Source organism: Lolium rigidum, chromosome 4 (genome assembly GCF_022539505.1).
Source record: "Lolium rigidum isolate FL_2022 chromosome 4, APGP_CSIRO_Lrig_0.1, whole genome shotgun sequence".
Classification (NCBI taxonomy): Eukaryota; Viridiplantae; Streptophyta; class Magnoliopsida; order Poales; family Poaceae; genus Lolium; species Lolium rigidum.
This window is the reverse complement of record NC_061511.1, coordinates 44,740,047-44,755,298: the sequence shown is the minus strand read 5'-3', so window position 1 is coordinate 44,755,298 and position 15,252 is coordinate 44,740,047. Positions and strand designations below refer to the sequence as shown.

Below are 15,252 nucleotides of genomic sequence, written 5' to 3'. Positions count from 1 at the left end.
ACATAGTGTGTGGAGCTTTATTTGTTTATTTGTTTATTTTATATTTTTTTGTGGGCTGGGCACCCAGTTGCCTTGCTCTTTTTGCAATATTAAGGACTAGCACATTATTCATGCTAGTCAAGGTGTGAAGTCATGAAAAGACAATAAAGCATTCAATACTTCCTCATGAGCTAAAACAGGAACACAAAACAGGTAATAGTTTTTGAAGGTTTTAAAGGTAGAACATAAGCAATTTACTTTGGAGTGTCGGTGAAATACCACATATAGGTAGGTATAGTGGACACAATTGGCAAACTTTTGTTTCTTGGAAGTTGGATGCACGAGTAGAGCTCATACTCAGTACAGGTGAAAGCTAGCAAAAGACTGGGAGCGACCAACTAAGAGTGCAATAATGGCCATAATCATGCATAGCGACAAAACATTATTAATCAAAGCATAAAGTGATATTGCAAGTCAAAAACTAAATGATCATAGAGGCTTGAGGTGACTGGTTTGCAGTCATAACATGGTGTAAGCATGTGCCAAGTCAACCCAAATAAAGCATCAAAGGAGAATACCACAATATTATGCTTTTGTATGATGGAAGCAACACATGATTCTTTCAATGGCACATTAAGCACTCTCAGCTATTTGATACAAGTCATGCTACAACAGTAACAACTAAGCATATAATTAAAATAACATCTAACATGACATGCTAAAGTCTAAGCCACAGTCTAAACAAGCTTCCTTTTGCACCACTATAACCATGAAATATTTTACTCTTCTCCAACACCAATCAATTTATTTGAAACAACTCTCATAGATAATAATCAATAAAACCAGAGAGCTAATCATACCTAACTAAAGAAAACTAACAAGCTTTGAACAAAATACGAGTGAAAAACAAGAGCTAAACGCAATACTAGCAAAAGAGAACACTCGCAGAACAATAAGAGTAAAAACTAGAGTGTTCTATGCAATGAAAACGGAGTGTGCCATTCTCCAAAACAAGTATGCTGGGATCCAACCATATACTACAGCAAACAAAACAAAAGAAAACAAAAAATAAAAATAAAGATGCTCCAAGAACAACACATAGCATATGAAGCAATAAAAATGTAGTGTCCTTAAAGATGACTTGATATTTTTGTTGTTGAAGAAGGGAATGCCTTGGGCATCCCCAAGCTTTGACGCTTGTACCTCTTCGATATTTCTTGGGGTGACATGGGCATCCCCAAGCTGGAGCTTTTGTCCATCCTTCATCTCATCACATCATTCTTTTCTCTCTACACTTGAAAACTTCCTTCATACAAAACTTCACACAATTTTCATTAGCAACATTAGTGCAATCAAAATAACAAATCCACTTTGGTTCAGTTCTAACATAAGTAAAACATCCATTAAAACATTAGCTAGTGTACCAAATTCTTTTAAAAGCTCTTTCTCTCAAAAGAACTCAAAAAAGAAAAAGATTAAGAGGCAAATGCAAATAGTGGCAGAAATCTGTCAAAACAGAACAGCAGATAAAGATCGATTTTTTCGAAAATCTTATGTTGCTCAAATCGAAAAGTGCAAAACTAATGAAAGTTAGATAATAACCCGGGGCAGGTGCTCAAAAAATTTCAGATCAATCCGACGTTCTGGCTGAGAATAATAATTTTTTTTGTGGCAGCATAGAATCTGTTTCGGGACAGCAACTTCTCCAAATCTTACATTCTTCCTATTTGAGGCTATCCTTGGAACGAAAATGAAATAAAAAGGATAAGGAGAGGTTATTACAGAGGTAACAACTTCCAAGACTCAACAAAAGAAAAATTACAGAAATAAAACATGGGTTATCTCCCAAGAGTGCTTTTCTTTAACGTCTTTCAGCTAGGCGCAGAAAGCTTGAATCAAGTATTTTTAAGTGAAGAAGCATCGACGTCATTAATGGCAGAAGCCTTACGTCTACCTCTCTTACCTTTACTCTTTCCCTTAGGGAAAACATGAGAACCACCTGGTGAGGAAGTGAAAGTCATGGTGCCTTTCCCCACATATATTTTTGCTCCCAGGAGCTTTAACAGAGATCTTCCAAGTGTGATTTGTCCCTTTCCTACACATTCAATGACAAGATAATCAGTAGATACTATTCTTCCTAGGATTCTTGTATACACTCCTTCAGCTACTCCAATGGGTAATATAATGGCGTTATTGGTAAGAGATATTCCTTCTCCACCCTCAGAAAGTCCCCAAAGACTTAAAGACTCATAAATATCTTTAGGCATAAGACAAAACTCAGACATAATATCGCAACGAGCATGAAAAGTTTCACCATTTATAACAACTTTTACTGTAGGGAGCCAACTTGAGGGTTCAGAATTTATTGGAATATAATCATAATTTTCACGAAGCAGATTATAACATTCTTTTAAACAAGTTGTACTTGTCTCAAGAGTTTTTAATCTAGCATAAATGCTCACAAGTTATAACAATACAGTACAAAATCAATAAAAGTTCAAGGATTACCTAGTACGAATCTGCAAGACGGTCCATAGCCACTTTCATGTGGCTTATAAGCTCGCTGTTTGAGTAAACCTTTGGAGGTTGAGCTGGTGGTTGCAGAGGTTGGCCTCGGCTTGCAGAAGAGGTCACTGGGTTTTCACCAGATATAGCTAGAGTGGCAATGATAGAACCGCTAGAAGAGCTGGTGTTCTGGTGACTTGAATCTGTTGGCTGCGATAGTGGAATCCCAGTGGAGACAATGGTTGTTGAATTGCTTTTCTCCGCAACAGGTTTAGGGGCCTTTTTCACAGTTGCCACTACATTAGTTCCCGGGGCAGTTTTGCCGGCATTCCCTCGTCCAGTCACGTCCGCAGTCTCCTTGGTAGCCGCCTCAGTATTGACGGATGCAAACATCTCTATCAGTGTTGCACTAATGTCCAGTTGAGGAATCAGCGGCACCACCATCATCTGACCTGCCGCAGAGGACGAAGCTGCAGCCTTAGAACCACCCATAGTTCCAACCACAGGAGTTGATGGAGGTGGCACAGGCGATTGGGCCAGCTCTTCAGCGGCCAGCTTAGCAGCTCTTTGGGCAGATTTCTTTGTAAGAAAGGCTTAGCGGCGAAAATCAGTAAAAATTCCATATGAATCGATAAGTAAAACACATTGAAGGATTACATGCAAGACGGCTTACTTCTTTATTTGCGGGAAGCCTGTAGTCTTTTGCTTCTCAGCAGCGACGGTTGAACATGTGCTGGTCATCTTCTGTCTTTTCTGCACATTCGCAGGAGCAGGTTTTGGTGCTTCTGCAGATGCCTTCCTCTTGGATGAAGAGGCAGGCGGCAAGTTGGCGTCGGCCCCTTCACTATCATCGGGACAGTCCGTGACTGGTTTCCCTTGGTCAACATCAGCTGCAATGCTAGGTGAGCCGGAAGGAGCATCTGGCTCAGTGGCTTCATCATCATCAGATCCTACAGCCAATTCATCATTGGATAGCTCGGATAACTATTCGTCGTTTGGCAGCAAGGATATCAGAATTCTGAAGGCCTAAAGATACGAAAGGAATGTGTGAAATTGAGAACACGACTTAAAAGAATCAACTAAAGGAGGGAAAGGATGACTTACTTTGGGAGCCGGATCATCCTTGTAGTACGCCTCGCGACCAACACTAGTAGAGAAACCCCCCTTTAGTACCGGTTTCAAAGGGCCTTTAGTACCGGTTTTGGAACCGGTACTAAAGATTCGGTACTAAAGGAACCGGTACTAAAGGTGCCTCCACGTGGGCACGGAGGAGCCCGCGGGGCTGGAGACCTTTGGTACCGGTTCGTAAAACAAACCGGTACTAAAGGCTATTTTCGTTTAATTTTTTTATCCATTTTTTTCTAATTATTTTTCACTCCCTCTTTTATTTTATTTTTTTCACTCCCTATTTTTTTATTTTTTTCCAGAATTTCTAGTATTTTCGTAAGTCTCTAACTACACTTTATCTCTAGTCAAATTACTTACCCGCGGTCAAACTTCCCGGTCGGTCACCCATCCTCACACTACTCCCGCACTAGCACGCTTAACTTCCGAGTTCCATCCCGTTCCACTTCCAAGTGCTTCGCGCGCATATATGTGATAGTAGTATCATATCAATCCTATTAACATGTTGGTCGATGTCACGCTTCTTTATTGTTTAAATTTTCAAATAATTCTTTTAATAAAAAAAGTAATGATGTAATAATAATGTTGAATAAATAAATAAAATTAAATTTTTTAATTTGTATTATTTTTAATTATTTTTTAAAATTTTAAATTTTTTTTGCCAAACCTAAAACCTGAAAATTTGAAAATCTTATAATTTGCTAAAAGTAATAGTAATATTTTAGGACTGAAAAAATCTTATAATTATTAATTTTAATTTTTTTAAAAAATAAAAATATATATAAAATTCTAAATTTCTGGAAAAAAACTAAAATCTTCCTGCTTTCATATTTTCATTTGGAATTTTGAGAATCTAAAAATTGGCTAACCGGGTAAACCCAGGTGAATTCGGATGTAACTTTTTCTCACGATGATTTTGATATATTATACGCATTTTTCCGACGTCGTATGCAAAATTAATGCGATTTTCCCATTTTTTAAATTTTTTTCCAAAAAAAGTCAAAATTCGAATTTCTTAATTTCACCGAATAGTAGGTTGCATAACATACACGAATCTAAAAACATTTTTTTTTGAATTTTCTATCATTTTCATTTGTATTTTACAAAGCAAGGGGTGGAGGTGCGTGGGGAGCAGGAAAACCTTTAGTACCGGTTCGTGACACGAACCGGTACTAAAGGGCTACCCTTTAGTACCGGTTCGTGTCACGAACCGGTACTAAAGGTTTTCCACCTGACGCTAACCCTTTAGTACCGGTTCGTGACACGAACCGGTACTAAAGGTCCTTACGAACCGGTACTAAAGGCCTAGGCAGTGCAACCGGTACTAATGCACCCTTTAGTACCGGTTCGTAAGGAACCCGGTACTAAAGGCCTGGACAGAAGCCCCTTTTTCTACTAGTGCAACCGGAAACACGTCGTCTTCGAACCGGTCATTCACGAATTTCTTCAGGCGGTCCACATAAGTCGCATGAGGTAGGTCATGAGGCGAACTCCGAGTAATGTCGTTGACATCACCAGAGTACTCACAGATCATGTGAGCTGTGAGCATAATCCTGGAGTGGCTGGATCCTCATCTTCAACCATCATGTGGCCAAATCAAGGCCGTTCAGCCCTTGGCCTATGAGTTTTTCAATTCGCCGCCTCATCCGATCGACGTCTTGGAGGTCCCTGATTTCCAGAGAGGCGCCCCAACACAGCTTTGAGACCATGAGTAGTCGAATAAGCCAGGACGCCAACTCTCTCTCCCGGCCCAATTGGCTGTCTGGTCTAAACCCTAAACCCTAAACCCCACAATCCACCACCTCCTCTGGTACCCTGCGGTCGAAACCGTACAGAGGACATTGGGACGGAGGCGGCGCAGTGGTACCCTGCGCTGGAGGCGTGCTTGCAGGGAGGCAGGGGCCGTCGATCCGGTGAGCCAGCGTGGTGCTACGCGGAGGTGGGTGCGCGCTATGGCATCCAGCGGCGCGCCGCCTCTCCCCCGAGATGGAGCCAGATGGAGACGGCCACGGTCGTGGGCCAGAGGGGGTGCCGTAGGAGCGCGCATGGAGGAGGTCGGCGGCGACACCTCTTCCGGTGGAGGGGATTTTGCTGCTAGGATTTGGGTGTTCAGAAGATTCAGAGACAGCAACAACTGCCATCTGCAGGTATGATTATCCTACCGACCTCTCTTCTCCTCTTATCTTCCATACGCACTAACATTATTCCCTCTTTCTTGCTTGTATTTTTTCACGGGTGGAGGTGATTGTTTATTTTTTTTATCATGTCTTAATGCCTTTCAATTCATTTTTCTGTTGGTCTTCTTCGTCTCCCCTAAGGAACGGCTCTTTCTATTTGGTGGAACAGAAAGGGTGCAGGCAGGAAACACCTGATCATTGATGTTCAGCTTGATTACCACAACAACAGAGTTTATTCTTTGTGCAAAGTATTGCGCATCACTATGCCTCCCTCCACATCAAGTACCAGACAACAAGGTACATCTCCACATTTCCTCTCTTGTATATATCTACATATTTGTTTTTGTGCGGAAGCAAGACCAGTAGTTTATAGGCAGAGCAAGGTGGGCGTTGGTGTATGCTTCTAGGTCCAAGGAATTTCAGAGGATAGAGTTTTAATTGGTTGTAATTGTTTGGAAAATTTCTTGCTGTTCCCCCATTGTCACATATTACTGATTATTGATTTGTGTGCTTTGTCAGGATTCAGGATGATAATGTTGTAGATGCCAACAATGAGGATTATTGATGTGTATATTGTGCCACATTCAAAATTATTTTCTGAACTGCATGTTGATAGATGGTACGTATTGTAGTAGCAAGTAAGTTGGTTGTGAAATTTACATTGACTTCTTGTGCTGATCTGATGTAGGTACTATTAGTCATTTACAATTTACTCCTATAAAATGGTGCTTAAAAGTAAATTAGTTTTGAGTTATCTACATTCTGTTATATGCTTTGTAAAATTGTAGGCCAATATACATATGCTTTTCTAGGTTTTCATGTTAGTAGGCTCTTAATTAGGCACTCCTCACTGTCTAATTTATCATATTTCTTTTAGTTAATGATTTGTTCACATATTGCAGGTTCCTTGCAAGGGCAAAGGGTTGTTGGTTGTCAAGATTTGAGTGTGAGTGGTCAGATGGTGCAAGAGGTTTGACTTAACTAGATTTTGTGTGTGATGCTAGGGGCAAGGATTGGGGTGTGCTTTCAGCTACATGTTGGGATAGAGCAAGAACACTCCATGCATAATTGATGTGAGTCAACTTGTTGGTCTTTTAAATCCCGGTCCATCTAAGATTCATGTAAAAGTATATGTCGAAGCTTAATACGCTTCTTTCCAATAATGGATGCAATAATGTTCTCTGTTTTCTTGTGGTAGGGTGCCTTTTGTTTTGCACATGCCAGCAATTAGGATATCATGGTTAGTCGACCCTGTTTCATCCTAGGTGAGTGTTGTTTTATTTGGTGTTTACCCCGTAACATGTTCTCATGATGATGGCGTTGAAGATGTTACTTGGCACCTGAAAGTTAAAAACTTATTTGGATCTGTTGGAGAGGACTGCAAGTTCATGACGTGGAACTTGCATACTAACAAACTAGGGTCTGTTCAGATTGAAGTACCAGTACCATGTTTAGCAATTTCAGTTTGTCATCGGTCATTTCAGCCAATGTTTTCTAAATCAAAATATATACTGGTCTTGACAACATGGCTACTTTTTAACTGATGTTACTGTTGGGTTCCTTTTCTTTAGCTGTTGGTGTGCCATGGTAATTGTCCCGAAAGAAAACTAACTAAATCTATTGTGTTTTTAACACGATTTTGGTGTGTTTGAAATTATACCACTTACACTCATATTGCATTTTTTTCCCAGACAAAAAGAACATTCCTTCTATTCTCACCCAATTTATTATTTCATACATCACATGTTAAATGTATTCTTAGGGAAAAAGCAATGTGTATTAACGCTTTTGGTTGCTGCATAGACAAACCCGTCTCAATTATTGCTGTATCGCTTCTCTTGATATTCAGAATTAAGCATGCATTTTTATGTTCTTGATAATCCTATATAAAATGCTAAAACTGAGTTGATGTTAAACAAAAAAAAAACTCGAATATGGATTATGGCAAATGAAACAACTCTATATCCTATATAACTTACCGTTTCCTTCAATCCCGGTCTAGAAATGAATATTATAGAAATGTTTTCAAATTTCCTTGGATGCTTTATTTAAATGCGCGACTGTTTGTATGTTGCAATTGATTTCTAGAATATCATTGATGGGACCCATCATATGGAAGTGATCTACAAATAGTTTGCAATATATATTTAAGATCTCAAAGTACAGCAATCATATTTCAAACATGTGTTTTCTCTTTTCAAATCATAAGCATCGACATAGGATGGAAGGTAGAAACGAAGAATAGAATACTTTTTTCTACTCTCTTGTATCAACTGACACACAAGAGTGTCTCACTAATTTTTAGTGTTTCGGTTTTGCCACCAGCAGTGGGAATGTTGATTAACTTTAGCATTGACATTTTTTGCACTGATTCAGGAAATGTGCTACTCAACAAAAAGACAACAATTCCTTTTATACCAAGGATATATCTTCGAGGTTTATTCTCTAGCATGTATTTGTAGATATATGGGTATCTTTTTCACACTTTGCGTTTAATAATGAACAATTATATTCTCCAGGTGATCACTAGCTTGCCGCCGCCTGAAGGACCTAACCTCAGCTTTCACACGCTTGATAAACAACTTGACATGTTAGGTAAAGTAGGTGTTTTCTGTACCTGATATTTGTCAGTTTCTTGCTGCTTGTTTCTTACTGCAATTTCTGTCTGGGCTACTTCAAACAGGTTTTGGACACATGGGATGACATGGTTGGTGTTGATCACTTGGAAGAGGATTCTGATGGCAAAACGAGACTAAAGGCTTGGCGGTCTGCTGGATAAATGAGCGCCTTTCCCGGAGAGGGTGGAATGGTCTACATGGAGTACAAGTGCTGCCTCGCTGTATTTCCATTTGATTTTTTGCATCTGCGGGTAATTTCGTTGTAGTTTGTTTTCTGAATTCTTACCTGGGAGAGAAGGAGTGAAGGACCAAGCTCCTTGCCTCATAGGTACTGGCATGACTAATTTACTCTCTCAGTTTGTTCAGCTGCTTGCTTTCCCTCTCGGTAGCCATGTTGCCTATCGTTGGTTAATTGGATCAGGTGTGTTCATAACTGGTTTGAATCCGAATTGTGAAAACCGGTGACTATGGCACTACTTCATTTTGCTTCAATAGCTCCCGCTATACTGGTAGAGTTACTATAAAAAAAAATACGATCTTCTCGTTTTGCTTCAATAGCTCCCACCATACCGCTTGGATTAGTATGAAAAAATAAATTATGAGCTTCATGGGTTCAGGTGGAAGTAATGAACGCCCCTATTTGGGATGTTAGTAGTGTCTGAAAATATGCTTGAGCTCCTACTTCTTATGTACTGTTTGAGCGGTAAACAATGTGGTCATGTTGACAATTGACCTTTTGTACTGTTTTAGCATCTGTTTGTGATGAAATTTCTCAGGCCATGCCCTCAGTCGACGATGATCTGATCTCCTGGTAGAAGGGCGCGGACCAGCGCCGCCTAATTTCAAACCCCTTGGACACTTACGCTTTTTATTCCGCCATGCAAAAAAAATCACTTAGCGCTGGGCGCATATTGTTCCGTCGACATTAGAACCGAGACGGGGATTAAGGATGGTAATTGCCCATGCCCCAGTTTTCCATCCCAGCATCTACTTTTAAACGCCACATTGTAGATGCCCTAATAATAGCAGCGGATGGCGTGGATGTCCGACGCCACCGCCCCGGAGAAGTTGTAGCCTATGCGGATGGGCTGGAGCAGGAGGCCCGGCGATCCGGCCGACCCGGCCGTGGACGCTGAAGAGTCTTGGGAGCTGGGGATCGACACAAGCTTCCTGTTCGTCAATGGCGCCGATATGTATAGTTAAGAACCTGGAGTATTTTGCGTCTGGGCTCGTCAATGGCTGTATAGTTCTCTTTATTTCGCTTGTACTCCTAGATGAGCTGAACTGGGTGATTTGGGGGTGTGGCCGTGTAGAATCCAGATGAACATTATAGATTTCTTTTTCATGTGGGATGATGTGCAGATGCTAAATGACAACTTTCCTACCAGTTATCGTCAGTGAGCGATTAACTGCGACACATTGTTATCGTGCCGACAGGGGCGGAGGACCTTGTGTGGCAAGCTATGGCACCCGCCATACCATGATCTCGGCGCGAGCACCTATATATACCCGTGTAGTGAGAGCTGTAGATATGCCATTAGCGCTGGTTTTAAGGTCGTTTGAACCCCTCTTCTCTAGCCATTTATTTCTTTAGCATACACGTAAGATGTAAGCAAGCTACTTTTCTAAGATAAGTACCAACTTGAAGTCGTCTTTTGTTTATTAATTACTTCACGTTACAACCAGCATCCCACTTATTCTTATTAGAGTAATGATTGGTGGAATATTGCACAGAGGGCATGGTTTTCATGTGTCAGGATCATTTCATTCCCCTGCGGCTATTGTTACTTTGCTCATGATAACCTCATAAAGTTGAATTTGGTCTATATTTTAGCTATATTAATTAAACATAGTTTAAAACATGTTCTTTAAACAAAATTATATTTATCACCTAATTTTTTCCTATATATAATGGATTTCCATTGAGATTTCAGATAATTATTGGCCGGTAATTTTTAGAAACTACATAGTAGCTATGTCTTCCATAAATTCTCTAAGTCCTGGTATCTTTAGAGGAAACCGTCATAATTGTTTGTTGCTTTTTAATCGCTAGCCCATGTAAATTATTTTATACACGTGTGACAAGGAAAGAAAATAAAGAAACTGTATCAACGCACGGGCATTCAAATAGGTAGGTAGATCCACCCTCTTCGATCTCATGGACAAAACGAAGAAAGCAGCTTTTTTAAGGCCTAGCTAGCGCTTCCCTTGACAGACTTGACGAAAGCGCATCGATCCATCTTCTTCTCCTTCCACTAAACTGACAAACTGATCGATGGTGGCCGAGTGTTCCATGGCTGATCTCGTGGTCGTCAATGACGTGTTCTTGATAGCACTCTGCAACAGAAGAAATGAAGCCAGCACCGCCGGGCTCTTGGCGATACCAGACGAGGAGTACACCGCAGAACTCCAGCTCCAAGAAGTGATCATGTCGATCCTCCCGCTACTGGTTGATAGTTTTGCTCCTGCCGCCAACAATGATGTAGAACTCTTGCCAACATCCAAACTAGAAGCAAAATTCTATCATGAACTCACCTAATATAACAACATACGTATGACTCGTAGACCAGTTCTTCACCTCTACATATATAAACCTTTGTACAATGATTAAACGATACTACTGACTATTACATTTACAGACCAAACGAACGGTCTATATATGTATAACTTGTGTGTGCATGCATATTCATTATATATATATAGCTGCAGTGCTTCCGATCGTCCGCCGACATTTACCGATCTCACGCTGCGCCGCACGAGGAATGAGACGCCCCCCACTGCTCCCCACATCCATAGCAGAACTCGAAGCCACACCTGCGTTGCGTTCAGGTTAAACTTCACAACCATTCGATTAGATGGAAAGTAGTATATTTCGCAAAAAAAAAAGATGGTAAGTAGTATATGGGAGGGACACCACCTGCAAGTGATGTGCAAGCAACCGTCGGATTTCTGAACCAAGAACTTGCACTGGGGGCACCTCTTCCACTTCTCCCCCATGGCCATCTCCATCACTACCAAGTCCTCCTTCCCCCTGTCCCCCACCGCCAGCTGCTCGTACTCGGCGCAGCCAACACCGGCGTGCCACGTCACGCCGCACCGCGCACAGAAGAGCCTCTTGCAGCTCGGACACTCCGACTCCACGACATCGCCACCGACGTCGTCCACCATCATCGCTGAGCAGTCCTTGAAGGGGCAGTACACCTTGTTGGCCCCGCGCACCATGGACTCGCACATCACGGCGCACCACGCCTCGAAGGCCTCAACGGGGAGCATGCACTGGCAGAGCTCGGGGTCAAGGATGCTGCCGCAGCCATCCTCAGGGCACCTAACGTCGGCGATCCTGTCCTGGATCTTGACTCGGATGTAACCCGCGAGGCAGGAGGCGCAGAAGGTGTGCCCGCAGCCGCTGCTGGCGCTGTGCGCGTCCGATGGTGGCACGGCGTCCATGCAGATCTTGCAGAAGAGGAACGTCGCGGGGATGGACGGCCCAACTGACAAGGGCAAGGACTCAAGTAGAGTCGCCACCATTGCGTGGTCGTGGTCGTCGGTGGCTGGGGCAAGCGGTGGTGGGATCAGCGAGGCAGAGGAGGAGCACTCGCCCGCGGCGACAGTGGCCTCATAGATGGTGGCGTCAGGACGAGCACACCTATCAGGAAGTAGCGCAAGCGCAGCGGCCGCCATGGCGGAAGACATGATCACTTCTTGGAGCTGGAGCTCCGCGGCGTACTCCTCGTCGGGTAACGCCAACAGCCCGGCGGCGTCGGCTTCGTTTCTTCCGTTGCAAAGTGCTATCAAGTACAGGTCGTCGACCACGACGAGATCGGCGATGGAAGACTCGGCCGCCATCGAACAGTTTGTCAGCTTAGTGGGAGGAGAAGAAGATGGATCAATGTGCTAGCTTTCGTCAAGTCTGTCCTGGGAAGCGCTAGCTAGGCCTTCAACAAAGTTGCTTTCTTTCGTTCTGTCCATGAGATCGAAGAGGATGGATCTACCTATATATATAATGCAAAATTGTACTGTAGGACCCAAGCTCTACCCGGGGGTGAGGCAAGGCCGTAAGAAAGATGCTGTATTTGGAAAAAGAAAGAGCTAAGGTGCCGTCGTCTTTCCATGATTCTTTCTTCGGGGCGAAGCATAATGCTTGACTTTTGCTCGATCGGCTTGTGATATTCATGGATCCTTCCATACTGAATGAACGTAGCGAGGAAAAGAGGATTAAATATTTGTTGAGTTAGTGCGCGACTTGACCTGCAACCGAAAGCTGATGCGCACAAGGTTGGCACCCTGCTTTACATTTTTACAGTATCTTTTCTCTTTAACATTACTAGCATGGCCGGTCATAGTGCAACGATATCGGCCGATGTTTATCTTTACTGTTAAAAGGGGAGGTGGCTGTGAATGACGGGTGCTGTCATACACCGCTCCCCTCTCCTCTCCTCTCACAAGTTTTGTGCCGAAACAAAAAGCATCAAAAATCAAAAGAGGTCACATGTTCGCAAAAACTAAAAGCAACAAGTTTAGGAATAACAATTACAAGACGCAAGTTCATCGATCGTTCGAAGTAAGATCACAAAAACCGATAACATTGTCATTTCTGGTTCGGTCTCAGCGGGAAGGGACGGACGCCCACCAGCGTGTTGAATGGCCTCTCGTCACGATGCATCTGTAAGCGGGTTTCTATATCAACATTAGTTGGAGGTGCGGGGCCGTAGTAGAACATCCCACCCTTAGTGCAGACATCCTTGTGGATTATTGTGGCAATCGTCTCCTGGATGCAATAGAAATCACTTTGGAGATCTGCATCACAGGCGTTCGCCAAGTCCGTGCCCCATTTTTGGAGACTAGATGGCAACAAGAGCTGACGTTGATCCCGTACGAACTCCTGCATGTGATGGATGGCGTAGAAGGCCTCCCTCACACTGTCTGCCGGCTGCTTGACACAGGGGAAATCCGTTTTGTGGTTGCATAGGAGGGCGCCTCACCTTCTTTTCTCTGTTTTGAGGGGGCATTCCCTGTCGGCGAAGCCGGTGATAGCGTCATCGAGAACACCCTTGATCTTGGTGTAGTCCTTCCGTGTCGCACTCCCCGAGTTGAAATACACAACGTGTGAATGTTGTGGGTACAGAACGATGATGGTGTAGTATGTGTCTCTGCGCAAAACAATTCAAACAGACCATCATCCTCGGATTAACTTTCGCACAGGCAAAATAATGATGGAAATCTACGAAAGCATGTTATGGCGGCTAGCGAATGACTTACTCGGGAAAGTAAGGCGGGTGAATGATTTCCTTCTGCTTATTCACCACCAAGAATTCTTCGATCTCCTTTGTCACAATCACCCGGTCCTGAGGGTTGCGCAAGTTGCTCACAAGCATGTAGTAGGGGTCCATTATCGTGATCCGGGGGTATTCTCTCTGATGATCTGGTACGCCATGCTGAGCGCAACTAGGCGGACCAAGGTTGGGTGGAGCCACTGCAGGTGGAACATGTTGAAGATGCCATCGAATCTCAGGAAGAACACCTCCGCGGGGTCTTTATCGAGAAAGCCCATGCCCTTTGGCACCTTGACCACGAAGACCGGGTACGAGGGAGATTTAGATTTGACGTTGGGAGCAGAGTGTTATGTCAGCAGAGTATTTTCCCCACAAGGGTGACTCGAGGGTTTATATCGAACTCTCGGGGAATGGCGTAAAGAGTTGTCTCTCCCTCCTTTCTTCTAGCAATCCTGCAAAATAAAATAAAGCCTTGTGTCTCCAACTCCACCGTGTAGTTTTCAAGCACAAGGTTTCGTGTAAGTAAAAGTAAATAAAATAGTAACTAAAGTAAGCAACTGAAATAAACAAAGTAAAAGCAGTAAATGTTTATTTGTTTTGGGGTTTGGAGTGCAAATAAGAAAGATAGATATTTTGTATTTTCGGATTAAAATACTGCTGCAAATAAAAAGTAAGATAAAAGTGATGGAAAGGTGTTTCTTAAGATTAAAATTGGATCGGGGTTCATGGGTTCACTTGACTATTCTCTCTTTTAAGTTGTAGTGGACAATAACAATTCATCAATGAAATATGAAGACAATAACTCTAACATGTATAAGATAAGCATTCATATGGGCATCACGTCCTAACATAGAGATGATGCAGCACATCTCTCTTACACTCCACAAGATAGGAATAACTTCAAGCAATCTTGTATTAAGAATTAACAGACCATAGCTATAAGAACTTTGACATGATGTTTGAATATCAAATATGCTACCTTGAACAAACAAGATCATTACTTTTGTCACGTAATGAACATAGCACATACATTCACTTTATCCCTAGTGAGATAGCAAAAAAAAGGGCAAAACCATAATAGATCAAGAATATATTGTCTCTATTCAATCACTAAAACCATGCTATTCCATCTAACACACACATCACCCCACACACGTTCTTGCATACAAGTTGGATCAAAACCAATACTTAAGAACGGGGTACATAATATGCATCTATCAATACAGCTTACACAAAGTATAGCAAAATCTCATAGTATCATATCATAGAATAAATATCCACCACATAGGTATTACAAATATGACCATAATCATGTTGGGCAGCTCATATGGTACTAAGAACTATAAAGAAATGAGAGAAATTGATCAAGCTACTGCCACAAACCCGTAGTCCAGAGGTGGATTACTCTCCCTTGATCATGGTGATGATGAGGAAGACGTTGGAGAAGGTGGAGATCCCTCCGGTGGCGATCCCAGCGGAGTTTCCCCCTTCAATCTTCGCTGCTGCAGCCTCCGTTTTTGTGTTTCTATGTTTCTGCGGCGCTCTCCTCCCGAGAACCCTTCGGGGCCATATATA

General features: G+C 42.6%; 1 protein-coding gene across 2 annotated transcripts; it reads right to left on the bottom strand.

Moving 5' to 3' along the window:
• Positions 1-10,526: 10,526 nt before the first annotated feature.
• Positions 10,527-12,358, bottom strand: LOC124708166 (E3 ubiquitin-protein ligase RSL1-like). Of its 2 annotated transcripts, none has more exons than XM_047239854.1 (2): positions 11,317-12,358; positions 10,527-11,218 (listed from the first exon to the last, which is right to left on the bottom strand). In XM_047239854.1, exons 1-2 carry the CDS (start codon positions 12,248-12,250, stop codon positions 11,094-11,096), a joined length of 1,059 nt encoding a protein of 352 aa, XP_047095810.1. In that variant the 5' UTR covers positions 12,251-12,358; the 3' UTR covers positions 10,527-11,093. The 2 variants fall into 2 exon arrangements, with proteins under 2 accessions (XP_047095810.1, XP_047095811.1); XM_047239855.1 differs by having other exon boundaries at positions 11,322-12,358.
• Positions 12,359-15,252: the final 2,894 nt, after the last annotated feature.

What these genes read in the sequence shown, in the direction of transcription:
- LOC124708166 (XM_047239854.1), bottom strand. Translation starts at nt 12,250, where the DNA reads ATGGCGGCCGAGTCTTCCATCGCCGATCTCGTCGTGGTCGACGACCTG. An exon ending in GCACATCACTTGCAGGTGGT is followed by an intron (nt 11,219 to 11,316) that starts GTCCCTCCCATA and finishes AACGCAACGCAG; the next exon opens with GTGTGGCTTCGAGTTCTGCT.